This window comes from Pollachius pollachius (genome assembly GCF_949987615.1).
Source record: "Pollachius pollachius genome assembly, chromosome: 2".
Taxonomy (NCBI): Eukaryota; Metazoa; Chordata; class Actinopteri; order Gadiformes; family Gadidae; genus Pollachius; species Pollachius pollachius.
Genome location: NC_136935.1, coordinates 13,652,523 through 13,669,796, shown reverse-complemented (window position 1 = coordinate 13,669,796; position 17,274 = coordinate 13,652,523). Strand labels below are relative to the sequence as shown.

Sequence of the window (17,274 nt, the reverse complement as noted above, 5' to 3'; positions counted from 1 at the left end):
GAACAAATAACAGGGCCGGTTTGAATGTTTATGATAAAGGGAAAGTATCAATCAAGTGAAAAGAAATGTGGGAGAGGCATCATCATACAATCTGGCTTAAATTCACCGGCTCGCCATTTACATCGACAACATCCCCTGCTCGCAAAATGTTTGCGTACAAGTACACACCTTCTCCGGTCAAGTTTGTTTAGCTGCCAAGTGGGGTACGCCTCTTTCAGGCCCCGTTTTGTGTGTTGGCAGCAGTTATAATGGGGACCCCAGTGGTTCAAAAAGCACCAAACAGAGAAGAGAAGAAAAATGAAACACCTAGGAAATGTTGGAAGTGACTCACTCATTCCCTTAGTCCCCATTCTCTGCACACTGAACACTATGTAGCCCACTGCTTATGAACGAATTTAGCCAGAGAATATGTGGAATTCATAAAACAATTATGAACCGGTCCGGAGAAGAATGGCTGCCACGTGTATTGGTTGCATAAACAACATAATTTGCATAAATAACTAATATGGGCCGGACCATCTCTATTAGATGAATGCCATGACACTGAAAACCGCTATGCATCATGGGATGCACTGGGGGAAATAAGCTTGCATCAGGTGTACTCTTGTTTTATGCTGCGTTATCGGAACTGAGCAGTGCACTTTGTAGGGAGCCACATTTATACACTCACAATGTCGGACAACCCTTCAAAGTGGTGACATCCTAAGAAGTAAACTATAGAGGGCACAAGCGGACCGATTTGAACACAGCCCAATTCGTCTTTTAGCAACATACCTTCAGCCTTTGATATCTGTCATTGCAAAGTATCTTCTCCACTTCAAATGAACGGCCGTATTGAAGGATCTCCTGAAAAAGAAAAAATAACACAACAATAACACCGCAAAGTAAAACAAGAACAATGAAGACAACGTCGTCGTGAGCAGTGTGGTTTGCAGTCACCGTTCGATAAGCCCTGTGCTAATAAAGCCCTGCAAACATTTCCTCACTTGATAATATCATCCACTTATCACAAGCGCTTTGTTCAATCGGTATTCCTATTTCTCTTTCCTGAGACTAACGGCCTTGTTGTTCTGAAACCTGGGATTAATACAGGTTTCATGGCGTTCATAAAAAGCCCCAAGGTAATATTTTTTACACTTGGAAAGTTTGTTGTGGAATGGTTCGGTTCCAAATTTAATTGGCTTCTTCTCTCGGCAGCGCACAGCCTTATTTGTTGATCACATTATAACTGTTCATTTTGCAGCAGCTGTAAACAACAAGTAGGAGGGAACTAAGCAATAAAACAACATCACAGTAATATGGTTAGTATTGGCCTGGCAGCATGCAGTCGAAGCCACTATTTCACCCAGCACACCCTAATATTTATCAGCGTGCCCGAATGTGAGAGAGAGAGCAAGCGAGAGTGAGAGAGAGAGAGAGAGAGAGAGAGAGAGAGAGAGAGAGAGAGAGAGAGAGAGAGAGACAGAGAGAGAGAGAGAGAGAGAGAGAGAGAGAGAGAAAGAGCCTGAGCATTTCTGCAGCATGTGTGTTATCTGCTATCGGGGACAAAGGATTCATTCCCTGGTCATACTTGGACCGCAGCCTAGTTTGACAAGAACCTTTGAGGCCCTGGCAATTCCGCCACCGCTGCTCTAACAAACCCCTTAAGCTTTGAGGCAGACCCCCCCACACACGAATGCACGCACACACAGGAAATGACCACGAGAGGATAGTAGGCACAAAGCAAGTTACCATGCAGACTCATGCAAAGATACACATAAATACACATAAGTTATTCAGGCTCCAACGTTGCCTCAATACTCCCGAAACTTTTGCATGAGGCAGGCATTTGTATCGTTCGTCGTCTTCCTCTTTGTTCCCCCTCGGCGCACTCCTTTCAAAACACAGTCTCGCCCATGTGCAGCAGTAGTGTGCGTCACAAGCCGTTGTTTTTGTTCTCTTGGTGGTGTTCTGCTGCCCTGTGTAGCTTTCTGTTCATGAAAAGGGACCTGCCTCTGCAAAACACAGTGCACATCTCGACACAGAAACGCAAACAAGGATGTGTTTGGTTTTCCCTTTTCCCGGCTGGGGGGGGGGGTTTGCTGAGTAATGAATCTGTCCATGCTGTGATGCATTCATTGCATTTTGAAATGTGCTCTGTGGAGTGTGTGTTCGTGTGGATGGGGATCTTTGAGTGTCAGTGAATAAGGCTCAACTTTTAGCCTCTATCCCTCCCTCGGGGACCTCTGCCTCCTCTCTGAGTAAACATGTCCTGATGCCTCCGCCTGACAGCCAGCCATGACTGCTGCCCTGACAGGGCTGGTGACAGAGGGAATGCTTACCAAGTGACCCTCTATGACACGTTCTCAGGGAAGACGGGAGGTGGGTTTCTGTGACAACTCATGTGTGTGGGTTTCTGCGTTTATCTGTGTGTGTCCTTCCCCTTGTGCTGACATTTATGTGTGTGCGTTCTGTGTGTCTGTGTGTGTGCGTGCACGTCCCCATGCACTGTCCTTGATGTGTGTGTGTGTGTGTGTGTGTGTGTGTGTGCGTGTGTGTGTGCGAGTGCGTGTGTGTGTGTGTCGGTGTGTGCTTTTGTGTGTTGTGTTTGCATGCCACTGATCCCGTCCACCCATTTCCTCTGTGTACAAAAATATACTGTCCATAATAATCGAAAGAAAAAGAAAAAGCCCATGTTGCATCACGTAGCTAACCCGGCCCGGCCAGCCGGCCAGCCTGTGTCTGCTGGCTGCGTGCGTGTGATGGCTGAAGGAGCCAAGAGCGGGGAGGGACAGGAGAGCCCCCCTACCTCCATGACCGCCCTGGTGTGCTCCCCTAGGCAGGGCAGGCGGGTGGCGGCCGCCAGGCGCTCCACCGGCCAAGGCACACTCTTCAGCACGGAGGCGGCTCGCCTGAAGGCCAGGCATTGGCCATCGCACTGGCTGAACTCATAGCTCTCTGCCATCACTTCAAAGGCATCCTGCAGGTGGTGGAGAAGGGGGAGGGCGGGGGGAGAGAGAGAGGGAGAGAGAGGGGGAGGAAACATGAGTGGAAGATTTGAGTGCATCGGCGGCACCGAGGGAGTGACGATGAGGCAGGAGGAACGCAGCACCGACGCGAGGGCTGAGGCTTTGGGGGAGGGGGGCGATATCTAAATGCTCACTGCTTCTTCTGCAACTTATTAAAGTGAGCCCTGCTCTGTTCCCCTGCCTGCACGCTGACGAAGTCTGGCCCTGGGGATGGAAACAATGCCTGTAATGCCAGCCCTGATTGGGAGAGGAAGAGGAGGTTTTGATCTGTTCTGTTTCTGTGTAATGGGGCCATGACTCGGCAGTAGTGTCGGGCGTTGTGCAGCAGTGATGCAGGCCACTGCAAAGCGGATCCCCACGAACCAGCACCGCCTCGTCCTAGACAGCGCCTTCTGTGAATGCATTGTTTTAGGTGAAGGTGAGGTAATGACACTAAAAACATGATGGGGGCTGGGGGTTGGAAAGGTGTGTCAAATGTGCACTCAACCGTGAGGTTCACTGCAGCGTGGTGACAGGGATCAGACCACCCACCCCCCCTCAGATCCTGTCCCTGATGGGTACAGAGCCATCCCTTCCAGATGACCGCTCTCTGAGGTCCCAAGAGATCTGTCATCAGGAGGGGTTGAGGTAGAGGCGGTGTATGCTTATACTATGAATACACCATCTAAATTATGGTTGATTTATTTTCCCCATGCACACATTGTTACTGTCAAAGCTGATAATGTGCATAGCAGTACTATATAGTTATACGAGTGGTAGGTTCCACCACAACATTTCAGACATGATATCTACGACTTAACGATCAAACTTTAACTTGCCTTGAAACAGTGTAGATTAAGAAGTTGACTGTATGGCGGCCTATAGATTCCAAACAGAGACCTGAATAAACTAAACCAAACAATGCCATTAAAGTGCTGTTGGACGACAACCAGCTAAATTTGGAAAGGGTGGAAAAACACTCACAACCGGATGCACGTTTGAAGTAATACTCCATTAAAGTAAAAAGTGCTGGCAAGGCGTCAGAGTGCTTGGAGGTACTGAGGCAAAAATAAAGCCAAGAATGCAGGTGTGTTAAGTTTCCATAAAAACAATATGACTATATATATCAGGCAACACTCCTTGTTGTTGTTGTTGTTGGGAGTATTTCTAGCTGACAGAGCAGCCTCACCCGTAGAAGTGATCTTTAAAGGTCTTTTGAAGAGGATCACCTGCTTCCCTCCCAGCTTGCATCACTAGACTCCTGTTTGTTAAGGATGCATGGATTTTATTTTTTATTTTTTTTATATAATGTGGGTTGGCTGTGACAGTCTAGATCCAAACACTGACGTCCAATAAGGAATTGAACAGCAAAGAAAATGCATCAATGTCGGCAAGCACTTTTGGCAATCTTAAAGGATTTGGCACGTTTGTTTAGAACCTAGGTTAATTGTTGACATTGTCAAGATATAAACCAGCCATGATTTTTGTTCAACTCGCCTCTTAATGTGTAGCACTGGGCAGAAACTGGGCAGTTATCCATCAACTGACATCCATTATATCCCAAAAAGAGCAGCAGCTCACATAGCTGTATCTGTTTAGTCCAACCCAGGTTAGCGCACACAAACTGCCCTGGCTAGCTTGTTTCCCCAATGGTGCCCACAAACGAACAAATCAACCTGTTTTGATCCTGTGTTTCCTCAGCGCTGCGCGTGCATCCAGGACACCAGGCCATAACCCCTACTCTTGCGATGGGTGTCATGGGATCTTAAGTGAGCACGGGGAGTCAGGACCTCGGTTCAGCGTCTCATCCGACAGAGGATGAGCGGGGAAAGAGGGAGGTGAAAAGGGGAATGATGGCCCTGGCAGAGATAACAGCTAGGAATGAACGGCATGAGTGAAACTCGTTTGTGGGCTGTTTTTACTGCAGTGTTGGCTCAGCCGACACCTTTGGCTCCCCATGGGTCTAGGATGGGGAGAGAGGCGGGGCGGGGCTGGGTTGGTGTCAGGTGAGCCGAGCATGTCAAACACAGGTCGGACAACGCAGGAGACAGACTGACCCAGCAACCCAGCGGTGGGGTGACCTCTGTACACACACACACGCACACATTCACACACTCACGCACGCACGCAATTACACACACACAAAAACAGAAATTCCCCACACAGCTGGCCCCAACTAGAAGGAGCAAGCCCCTCATTAGGAAGGCGGGAGTTCACGTGTGCGTGTGCGTGTGCGTGTGTGTGTGTGTGTGTGTGTGTGTGTAGCGTCTTTCCTAGGATTATTCGGTGGGGATAGCGGTAAGAGAGGAGAGGGGTGGGGGGTTGGCGGAGGGGTTCTGACCAACGTTACTCCGCCAATCTAGTGGGGCGCTGCAGCCTCCCTGTAGACCAATTAAAACACGCTCATGTGTTAAAGTGGCTTGTTAGCCCCAGCTAGTATAAAACACAGTCTGCTAATCCAGTTCCTCATGGCGAAAATCACTACAGAGGGGCGTGTTTCAAAATCACTACTTTGAGGGGTGTAGACTAAACGTTGTCGTTACCTGGTCATTTAAAACAGCCAGTAAGAATGAATCCATACAAAACCATGTGTTAACCTATATAGGGCAAATAAGAACTTATTTATATCTTCACCTACGTTTTTAAAACGTTGTGCATAAAGTCAAGTAAAGATCTGTCCCCAGGGTGCATCCATATCACTGCGATGTCACCCACTACATCACATCACATCACATCCTCAATAAGTTGTTCAGATGTTCATTTCATTTTCCTTTAAAGAGCAGATAGGGGTCTGATGATCTTCCTTCAAAGACGCCTACAGACTTAAACTGCAGAAATGTGGGTTTCAAACCCAATGCCTTTTGGTTTTCTTCATCTTTTAGACACAACTCCCCACACGCAAACCTCCTACCAACCTACCCACCCAGCTACCAACCTACCCACCACACACACAAACAGCTCATCCCCTGAACAGCCAGTGGACTGTGAGCGCGCTCCACATCAGTGAGTGGAATAGCATTCATCTCACTAATGATGGATCAGGATGAGGGCGAGAAGATGGATGGGGGGGGGGGGGGGGGGGGGGGGTGCACAGCACGGGGGCTTCGATGATCCAGCGTAGCCCATTTACCCCCGACGTGTTGCATCCGGAGGGCCTGCTGTCCAGTCATGTTCTCGCAGCAGTTCATCTCTCCGGGCGAGGAGAGAAAATAAAAAAAGAAACAGAAATGGCATAATGGTGAGAAATGAATGTGGTGTGGGGAAAAAAACAGGAAGGGATTTTAAGAAAGATTAACGGCCTCTGGACAGACGGAGATGGATATTAGCGATGCAACGGCACTACCAGCCTCCCACCCCCCCCCCCTTTCTGTGCAAATGAATGAAGGAGTGCGCCTGATCAAATGGATGTTGCTTATTCTCCTGGCTGTCGCTCCAGCGTACATCACTGCTGACCGACTGTAGAGCGGAGGTTCTCACCACACAGCTCAACAAAACAAAGTCCCAAACTACCTTGTTGAGGGGCGTCGAATGTGTCAGCCATCAAGCAGCCGTGTCCGGCCGTGTCAAATGTAATATGCAGTGGAGACACGGACTGTATTTAATATTTCATTCACCTGGCAACCCCCAGCACAACTTTGCACTGAGGTCGCACGAATCCAGGAGCACATTTGGCAGGAGTCTGAACGCCGCAGTTGGCAAGGGCCAGCCGTCGTATGGAAATGATTATTTCCTTGTTAAAGGTCTGGGATCCGTCCTCGCTGGATGCTCTCAGAACATCCACCTGATGGACGGACCAACCAGAGGCTGCCTTTGTAACAAGAGGCAGGTCTTAGTTGATAATGCAAGAGAGACGACATAGGATGCGGACACGGACAGTGGATGCACACATGGTTTTGAACATAGTCTACTAAATTTGAACAGGTGTAAAGGCATGCATTTCTGTTAGTTTTTTGTGGTTGGGGGGATTGTAACATAAATCACTGTAAGGGGTTGCTCTGGTTTCGAAGGTTTTGGAAAGCACTGCAGCAGAAAGTGCAATAGATTTTGATCATGGGAATATACGAGAATCGTGTTCCCTGTTCTTCCGAACGGATTCGAGCTGAATTCATTATCTTGCTACGTTGGTGAGGTTACGTTTATCTGATTGGCTGAATGTGTTATCTGTCAAGGCATGGCTTTAAATCAATTGCTTACAGCAAATGGCCAGACTCTCATGAGAAACTGACTGAATAAAGCTTGCAAGACCACTTTCGGTAGCAGGTTAGGTTAAATTAGCCCCGGACGTAACATGGAGTTGGATCTAGCAAGAAAATAGTTGTGAAAGTATAGACTTGTTTTTTTGGCATCTAGTTTGAGCCTTGCTGGCTCCATACAGTGCAGGGTTAGTCTGTCTGTCTTGCTTGTTGTGGGAGATGGGAAAGATCAATTGGATGCAGTTAAGGATGAGTGGAGCATACAGTATCACCCGGACATACACATCACACCACAGCTTTTATCAATATGTTGTATACAGAGCAGAGGCTCGTAGAAAATTACATGGAAAAAAAGAAAGACTCTCTCTCTCACTCTCTCTCTCTCTCTCACTGCTCCATCACTTCCTCTCCCATCACTCATTCAAGAAAGAGAAAGAGAGTGGTTGTGTCTCTCGTGTCCACTGGTATGTCTTTAGGTATCTGTGTGTGTGTGTGTGTGTGTGTGTGTGTGTGTGTGTGTGTGTGTGTGTGTGTGTGTGTGTGTGTGTACATGCCAGTCGATGTGTCCATGTCAGTTTGGATGTCTCTGTATTTTAGTGTTTAGGTGTGCACGTGTGTGCGTGTGCGTGTGCGTGTGCATGTGCGTGTGTGTGTGTGTGTGTGTAGGTATTTCATGCAGCCCATCAAGCAGCGGTGACGTGAACATCAATATTTAGATCTGTGTTAGGCAGACACAGTGAAGTTCTGACAAGGCAAGTATAAAAGCTAAATGAGAGAGGATGTGGGGCAGGTTCAATATTGTGTGTGCATATGTGTGTGTGTCTGTGTGTGTGTGTGTGTGTGTGTGTGTGTGTGTGTGTGTGTGTGTGTGTGTGTGTGTGTGTGTGTGTGTGTGTGTGGTGTGTGTGTGTGTGTATTTCTTTATGTTTCCGAGTCCTAGCAACACAGCCAGAAAAAAGGGAAAATAAATAAAATAATGCACTTCAGAAGTAGTGCTGTTGCGCGTGGGTGTGTGTGTGTGTGTGTGTGTGTGTGTGTGTGTGTGTGTGTGTGTGTGTGTGCGTGTGTGTGTGTGTTGGGGGGGGCGGCAAAGAAATAAAGAAAAGTGCAGGGAAATGTGATCGGGGGAGCCGGGGATGGGTGAGGGATAAAGAGAGTAGTGGGATGAATAAATCAATAGCGCCTGGCTCTGGAGTCAAGGGCTGCTGGCTGCTAGGGGCCCGCGATTGACAGCTCACTGGGGCGCTGTCGGAGCGACCATGCCTCTTCCTCTCCCCCTCCACCTCCTCCTCCCACTTTGTGGAAGCTGCCATCTTCCCCAACACCCATGACTCCCCTTTATTCCTCTCCTCCAGGACCCCTGGAGTCTTCCAATCACCATCCTCCCTGAACACACGCACGCATGCACAACCACACACACACACTCTCTCTCTTCTTACTGGTCCCATACTCTATTATGAAGGACAAGCTTATTCATTTGACATACAATAGCATATGTAAATGTTGACACTATGAACTGAACAGGTGCATGCGCATTCACACAACTGGAAAACTTTTAGAGTTTCACACACACACACACACACACACACACACACACACACACACACACAGACACACGCACACAGAATGGCCACCAGGCAGTTATCACATATTAACACCCCTCCGCCCCTGCATGTCACATGGCCATACATCAGGAGAGCCTGACACCCCCGTGTCGTCATGTGACCTAGAGAAGGTGGATCAAGGAGAGGTTTAACGGCCGCTGGGGGGTGTCGTCTGCAAAGACCTTCCTTCCTCTCGGCCCGGCCTCGGCGGCGTGCAGGTCCTGCTCCGTATCTAGCGTAACTCTGGCCACGATTTATTTTTATTCTTTCTTCCCGTGCGCAGAATGACTCGGCCTTGGCACCATTCTCATAGTAAGTTGACGCTTATAGATATGTGTGTGTGTGTGTGTGTGTGTGTGTGTGTGTGTGTGTGTGTGTGTGTGTGTGTGTGTGTGTGTGTGTGTGTGTGTGTGTGTGTGTGTGTGTGTGTGTGTGTGTTAATAATTCGGGAAAGAGAAAGGCATTGAGATTGCTAATTAGAGATGCAAAGCTGCGGAAAAGAGATATGGGACGAAGCCATCTCTCTTTCCCCCAGGTGAAGAGAGTGTGTGTTGCATGCAAACGGGCGTGAGCTGGTAGAAAGTGTATGTGCATGCTTGTGTGTGTGTTTGCAGGGATGCGTGGGTTTGTGTGTGAGTTCATGATGGAGCTTTGCAGTCATGGCGGATGACTGAAGTCCTGGTGAAACACATGCGTTGCAGTAGGGCTGTGCACATAAGGTCACAGACTTATCAGCAGGGCTCCGCAATCCCACACAAATACACATATTAGCTGTCAGTCATAAAGGGCAGCTTATTTTTGTCTTCCATGCATCGCCCACATCTTGGAAGCCAAACAGAGAGGTTTGGTGCGGTTTGAGTCCTTGAAAAAAATTATAGATGAATCGTTTGACTTGATGAACAAAGAGTTGTTCTTCCTTGTGCAGCACGCAGAGTGACATCTGTTATTCTATACAATCGCTGAGAAATGAGTTGCTTCTACAAATATGTTGAACAGACACGCTGTTTGAGTGACAGCCCACTGCCTATACAATGCCTTTGTTCACCAACTTTCCTAGACCTAGCTACTAAACCAGCTGTGCTATGTTCCAAACATTATTATTACCATTTACCATTTAGCCACTCAGAAGCAGCGTGGCATTTTGCTCAAGTACGCCCTCTACAGGCAAACAGCGGACATGGGTGTAGGGGACGGCACATACAAACCAAGAGCCTATTCTAAACACAATCCATTAACATGACAGCTATCTTTCGGATCAAGCATAAGCCTGGCCTGTTTGCAAACGTGTTTGCAGACGGCTCTATGGCCACTCGCTCGCAATCTGCCAGGGGGGCGAAGGACAGACCCCCTTACCGGCGGTGAACTTGGGAGTCCCCTGAAGCCCGCCCAGGCGGCGAGCCATCGCTCAGGCGGGTGATGACACACACACTTACGGAGCTTGAGGCATGATCCACACCACAACGAAACATGTGCCTGTGTGGGCATCTGTCAGCTGATCCTGAACGTAATCATATGTGGCGCTAATGAGATCGAATTATGATTGATTACTGAATTCTAAAAAGTCATACGTGGCCTGCGGCGACAACACAGTCACACTGAACTCGTTTTCATTTGGTTCATATCAATCAAATATTTTTATCTATTATGTAAATGCGTAGCCTACTCTTATTTTTTTAATGTTTAAGCTTTAAACACCACAAGTCAGTTCCTAGCATATATATATATCACTTCCGCTTGTGCCCCAATCCTATAAGTGGCTTTAAATATAATAATTTATTTTTGTGAAGACCACCACATTTCCAGTACTATTATGCTTCTTTTTATGCACCATGGGAGGTGGGGGCGGTGGCTGTGTGTATGTGCTGGGGATTTAAGCATTGCTAAATCAGTCCCAGCAGGAGAAAGGGGTTAAGGGAGGTTGCCATTGTTTTGTCCTTACCGTGAAGATCTCATTATGGTTCTCAGTGGATGTCCTTCTCTTACAGGCGTAGCGAGACAACGCGACCACTGGAAGATGTGTAGAGGCCTCCGGAATGATTTCCTGAGTGAAAAATATGGAATCTGTAAATAAATATCTTTTTGTATATCATTTTCTTAAAAGCCATGTACCACATTTCCCCCCACCCACCCTTACACCCACACACACATAATGACACACACAAACACGGCAACACACAAACCACTGGATATGCAGTGTACAATTAAAGGTAAAAAAAAATAATTAATCCCTTTGATTATTTTCAGGACAGGAGTGTATTTTTGCAAGTATGCATGAGAGAGGCATCACTGACGCAAGCCAACATTTCTAATTGAATTGAACACAGAACAAAATTGCCACAAGTTACCCTCCGTAAGATATCTTTAATGAGCTCACCCCCTCCACAGGGAAATAGATTAATGACACTCATCTCAGAGTTTGTTGACGTTCAAATCCATTACACGCGTTCACCTGTGGCACCGCGAGATCTGCAAGCCATCATCCAATTTGCCTCTTGTAAATTGCCTATTTTTTATTCTGTGATTTAGCGGCTCCCTCTGTTTGTAATATACATGTCAACTGGATCTCCGGCGTAAGACTAATGTTCTTTAGCAGAAAATTTGACATCAGAAAGTAATGTCGGGTCACAGGGAATTACCAGGGTGCCAGGGATGTGGTGGCTCGCATGAGGAGCAGAGATAAAGTGGCTTGTACTTTATTAAACCCAGACGGGAAACTCAGGAGCGAGGTGGAGACGGACAGAGACGGGATGGATTTTTTGTCGCCATGCCAACTTGAACATGATGGCTAGGATAGAAAGAACCTAGCCATCTTTCTGCAACAAAAACCTAATTTTGTTGCAGAAAGTTCAAATGAAAAGATGTCATAGAACGCGTGCATGTGTGTGTGTCTGTGCGTGCGTGTGTGTCTGTGCGTGCATGTGTGTGTGTCTGTGCGTGCGTGTGTGTGTTTGTGTGTGGGTGTGTGTGTGTCTGTGCGTGCGTTTGCTTGTGGCTCTTAGGCTACATTCTTTCTTCAGCCACAGATTGTTTTATGAAATTAAATTACATTATAACATCCCATTACATCATCCTGCAGCACATTTCCCGCCTAAAGCGGCTGAGATAACAGTACATTTTTCATCTTTCGCAGAATAAGCATTAAACTCAGCATCAGTAAAGACTCCAGTAAGGGACTATGGGGGAGTTTCCACACGTTCAAGGTCACACGATGACCTTGATGATGCTGAGGTCAACCCGGCTCCAAGCACCTAGCACGGTATGACACACACAGCGGATAACCCACACCCTCCAGCCTCCAAAAATTGGCAGGGATCCATTCCGCGCACAGCCTCCCTCTCGCTCACCGTTCGTCTGTATAGGTCACACAACTGAATCCACCTGAGACACCCCCCCGGTGGCCCCGCCCCCGACCCATGGGAAATCCCTTCCAACCCGCAGCCTATTACAACACTAAGAGACAGAGGACACACATCAGCACAGTCCCATGGGGGGGGAACATGTCCTCTACCCCCGGGGGGGGGGGGGGGCATGCTTCCCCCTCTCCCTGTGTCCCTGGCTCCCCTCCAGGAGGTGGTTAGCAGCATCTCATCACCTGCCACTTAGGCTGCAAAGAGTCCCCTCCTGCTGCAGGGAGACACAGAGGAAACATTCGGCGTGAACGGCTGTAGTTCTTTAGTTTTGCTTCCTGATAGTTGCCCTGGAATATTTATAACACAGAGGGAAAATAAGAAGGAGAAAAAAAGAAGAAGTGTTGGAGAACAGCGTTGGCGAATGATCGGACGTGCTGTGGATTCACAAGGCGCTCGCTTTGGGGAATTATGTTTATCTCTGCGCGCACATCCGCTCGCGCACACACCCACGCACTCGCACAGGAACACACACACACCCACACACCTGACGACACACAGACGCACACACGTGTGCACACACACACACACACACACACACGTGAAGACACACAGACACACACACGTGTACATACACACACACAGATGCGCAAACCACACAAACAAACCGTAAATAGATTTAGAACTCATTAAACAAAAAAACAAAAAAAAACACTGGGAGCGGGCGGTGTGAAAATAAACAGTGTGCGTGCTCCACTGGCTTGCTCTCCGTCTGGATAGGAGATACATCAACGGATAAGCAGACAAGCGGGCCTTCCTGTTACCTTGGGGATACGGGTCAATAAATGTCAGCCGAGCCGTCGTTAGCGGGGCTATTTAATGATGCAGGCAGATGGAGGAGGGAGGCAGGAATACTGATGAACCGCAACGCTGGACACACAGGAAGCAACACTGGAGACGCAAGAAGCACGGCTGGACCAACAGGAAGCACGGCTGGACCAACAGGAAGCAACGCTGGACCCACATGAAGCAACACTGGAGACACAGGAAGCACGGCTGGACCCACAGGAAGCAACACTGGAGACACAGGAAGCACGGCTGGACAAACAGAAAGCGACGCTGGACCCACAGGAAGCAACATTGGAGACACAGGAAGCACGGCTGGACCAACAGGAAGCGACGCTGGACCCACAGGAAGCAACAATGGAGACACAGGAAGCACGGCTGGACCAACAGGAAGCGACGCTGGACCCACAGGAAGCAACAATGGAGACACAGGAAGCACGGCTGGACCAACAGGAAGTGACACTGGACCCACATGAAGCAACACTGGAGACACAGGAAGCACCGCTGGACCAACAGGAAGCGACGCTGGACCCACAGGAAGCAACACTGGAGACACAGGAAAAACGGCTGGACCAACAGGAAGCGACGCTGGACCCACAGGAAGCAACACTGGAGACACAGGAAGGCACGGCTGGACCAACTGGAAGCAAAACTGGGGACACAGGGAGCAATGCTGGACCCACAGGAAGCACGGCTGGACGCACAGGAAGCCACGCCGGCCACACAGGAAACAACGCTGGACGCACAGGAAGCCACGCCGGACACACAGGAAGTAATGCTCGACACACAGGAAGCAACGGCCAGGCATTTCGGTGCATAAGTTCAAATAATTGTGTGTGGGGGGGACAAGGAAGTGCTGAAATGTGACAAACAGATGTTGTCCACGAGTTGGACCAGAGCGAGGCACACACACACATCCTCCCTCCCTGTTAAGTGTAAGTGAAACCCCTGGATCAGCCCTCTATTATTTTTCTGTTTTCGGCTGAGCATTATAGGAAGGGGGGGGGGGGCATGTTATCCCCATGGTTACGATCAACAGTGACTCTGTGACCGTTGTTGTGTATGAGCCTTATAATGAGCGATGCTGGATATGAAATGTGCCACACGCCGTGGCAACTATTGTTGCCACAACTGTCGTGCTCATTATAATATTATAATGAGCTATGTTGTCTATGACTTCACACAACGTTGCGTAATAGCTTTATCTGTCTATTCCTCTCTCGTTGCGGCCATCAACATCAACGGCTGTCCAGACAAAGCTCAACACATCCACACACCTAGCCGCCTATGTTCCTTGTTGTGAAATCCAAGGCAACACTGCACGAAAAAACACAACTTTAGTTTGGAGCAGAGTAGACCAATCTCCTGCAACTAGATTGCAGAGACTATAAAAAACATATGATTTTACACTTGTTTTTCTCTAAACAGGGAAAAATAATTGACAATTGTATTCATTATTAAGTTGGAGAAACGTATTAGCAAGATTATAAGGAAGGAAAAAGATAAATTGGGTTCAATGCCTCTTTATTGAGAGTGGGCCTGTTTTCTACTGCAACCACTGGGGAAAGTTTTTTTATGTGTGTGTGCATGTGCATGTGTGTTCGCTGTGGTGGGGCTAACACAGTGTCAGCCAGCTGCAAGCCAACACAACATTGTGAGCAGATGCGGAGGGAAAGTTAAAAGCGGAGTGTGTTTTTTTAGCAGCCCCTGTCAGGAGGCTTGATCATGATTAAAGTTGAGGGTGGAGGCAGAGACGGGGTGACACCGGCACCCTCCCACACACACCCCTACTTAGCCCTCCACTCCCCTTGATCTCTCTCAGTATCTCTTTATCCCGTCGCCTCTCTCTCTCATTATCTCTTTATCCCGTCGCCTCTCTCTCTCTTATTATCTCTTTATCCCTTCCCCTCTATCTCTCATTATCTCTTTATCCCTTCGCCTTCCTCTCTCATTATCTCTTTATCCCTTCGCCTCTCTATCTCTCATTATCTCTTTATCCCTTCCCCTCTATCTCATTATTAGTCTCCGTCCCCCTCTCCCCCTCTCATTCTCTCTTTTCCTCTTCCCCTTCTTTTTCCCTCTCCCTCTAGCTGTCCCTCTGTCATCATTCATCTCTCTCTCTCCCTCTCCCTCTCCCTCTCCCTCTCTCTCTCTCTCTCTCTCTCTCCCGGTGTAATGTACGATCTCAGGGATTTAAGAGCATGCATAAGCATTGTGTCTCTAGCGCCCCTTTGGTGTTTGGTCCTGGTTAGACATGGTGATAAAAAAATGCACTTTATGTACAGCACTTGCTATGCATCCTGTTTGGTCTTAGTAGTACCAGGGCACCCACCCACACATGCTCCAACATGCTATTTCCACACAGAAATGCTTGAGCTGGATCTTTAATGTTTAACCCTAGAATGTCTTGCTGTGAGCCAATCACACTACGCAGCAGGCCTTTTTGGCACCATCCTTTGTCAAAAATAGGCTGAATTCTTGATTCTGGCTGAACAGACTCATCTTCTAGGAATCCAACTGAGCTGGGTAATATTTAACACATGCTATGACAGGGTCATTATGACATTGGTGCAATAAATGACATGAATGTTGTATTATTCATCCTTTTAGCCCTTTCATCGCCTTTCATGTTTTCTCATGTATCTTATTTACACTTGACTGTATTGTACATCTGTAGGTTCATTTTACCACAAGGAATAAGGAAGTGAACTAGTGGCCGCGTTTCCATGATAAATTCACCAGTGATGTCATGACACAAGACTAGATGATGCCAGGGATAGGGGATTATAGTAATAACCTGATAAAGCCTCTATGTTTTTCTCATAACCTAGCCTTGAAGCTTTCATTACTGCATAGTGATATAATTTTCAGATTCCAATTTGCTCGATAGCAAACCTACAGAAAAATAAATAACAGTCCCTGTAGGAAAATAGCTTATTATTCCTGCATTACTTTTATGGGTCAAAACTCAAAAATGTTGCAATATGAGATTTGGTGTTCACCTGTTCTATATCTTACATCTAAAATCTCAACACTCACTCCTGCAAAGGTGAACCAGGGAAAGCAATCAACATACGTTTAGCACACAACACCATCCATACAATTTTGGGTTACATCACATATGCAGGATTGGGGGAAAAACATCTTGTACGGTTTGCAGTGCCATGGATACCATACATACTTACACATAAACTGAACACACATATGATATACACATGCATACAAATACCATAGGCCTACATATACAATATAACCAGACATAAATAAAACAAATCCAATACAAACATATACATACCCTATACAGTAGGCTTGGTGCGGTTAAATTATTTGCACAGAAGTAAGACTTTTGCTCAGAATACCCACACTGGTTATACTGCTGGCTGCCACTAGGTGGGGAATTTAGTTAAATAGATAATAATGAAAGAGAATTATTATTAGAATTAGAATGATTCACACACACAAAAAGAAAACTTAGAAACCAAAAACTTTTGCAGAACTTGGATTCAATAGTACACAGCAATTAAATTGAAAAAACAACTATTTATTTTAACAAAACGGAACAGGTAGCAAGGTTTTAAAACGGAACTGGTAGCAAGGTTTTCCGATTTCTAGCCAGAAATGGAAAAAGCCTTGCTACTGGTTCTGTTTTGCTAAAATAAATATTATTATTACCAGAAATATAATTTTCTGGTAATAATTTTGCAGAACTTGGATTTCAATAGTACAAAGCAATTAAACGTTAAACAACTGGTTTTAATAATAATATATATTTTAACAAAACGGAACAGGTATTAAGGTTTTTCCATTTCTGGCCATCCATCGGCAATTATAGCATATGTGTTCTATCAATCTGGGTGAATGGCACTACTCCTGCCATGCAATTTCCTCAAAAGTTTCCAAATGTTCGAAAAGTACTCAAACATTTGGAAGCACTCTCATACTAGGGAAGTCGTGTGTCTTCGAAGCCTTTAGGCTGCACTGAAGCCCTGTCGTAACTGAACGGGACTCAGTTGAAAAAACAAAATTCTGCAGCAATGGTCACTGCTCTGATTCAGGCAGGGAAAGATACACACAGTTACGTATTTATTATCAACTCACATAGCACATATTTGGGTATGGACCTGCCCCGTATTCACATATGTCCAGTGAGGAGGGGGAGGAAGATCCTCCTTAACATTGTTGAGAATAAAAAATGTAGATTGCCCAGACTACTGTAATGAATTAATGCCCTTAAATATGACTACTATAATGCCTTTGTATATGTAATCTTCGTTTCCCTGGGTAAAGGGACATTAGC

General features: G+C 46.9%; 1 protein-coding gene across 1 annotated transcript in view; it reads right to left on the bottom strand.

Annotated features, from left to right (window-relative positions):
* The window catches only part of dntt (deoxynucleotidyltransferase, terminal), a gene marked incomplete at both ends in the record, with an annotated part of 60,777 nt that overhangs the window by 39,134 nt on the left and 4,369 nt on the right, over positions 1-17,274 (bottom strand). The window contains 3 exons of the mRNA XM_079730846.1: positions 775-846; positions 2,789-2,959; positions 10,724-10,825. Coding sequence (XP_079586972.1) covers positions 775-846; positions 2,789-2,959; positions 10,724-10,825 — 345 coding nt within the window. The remainder of the gene's footprint in view (positions 1-774; positions 847-2,788; positions 2,960-10,723; positions 10,826-17,274) is intronic.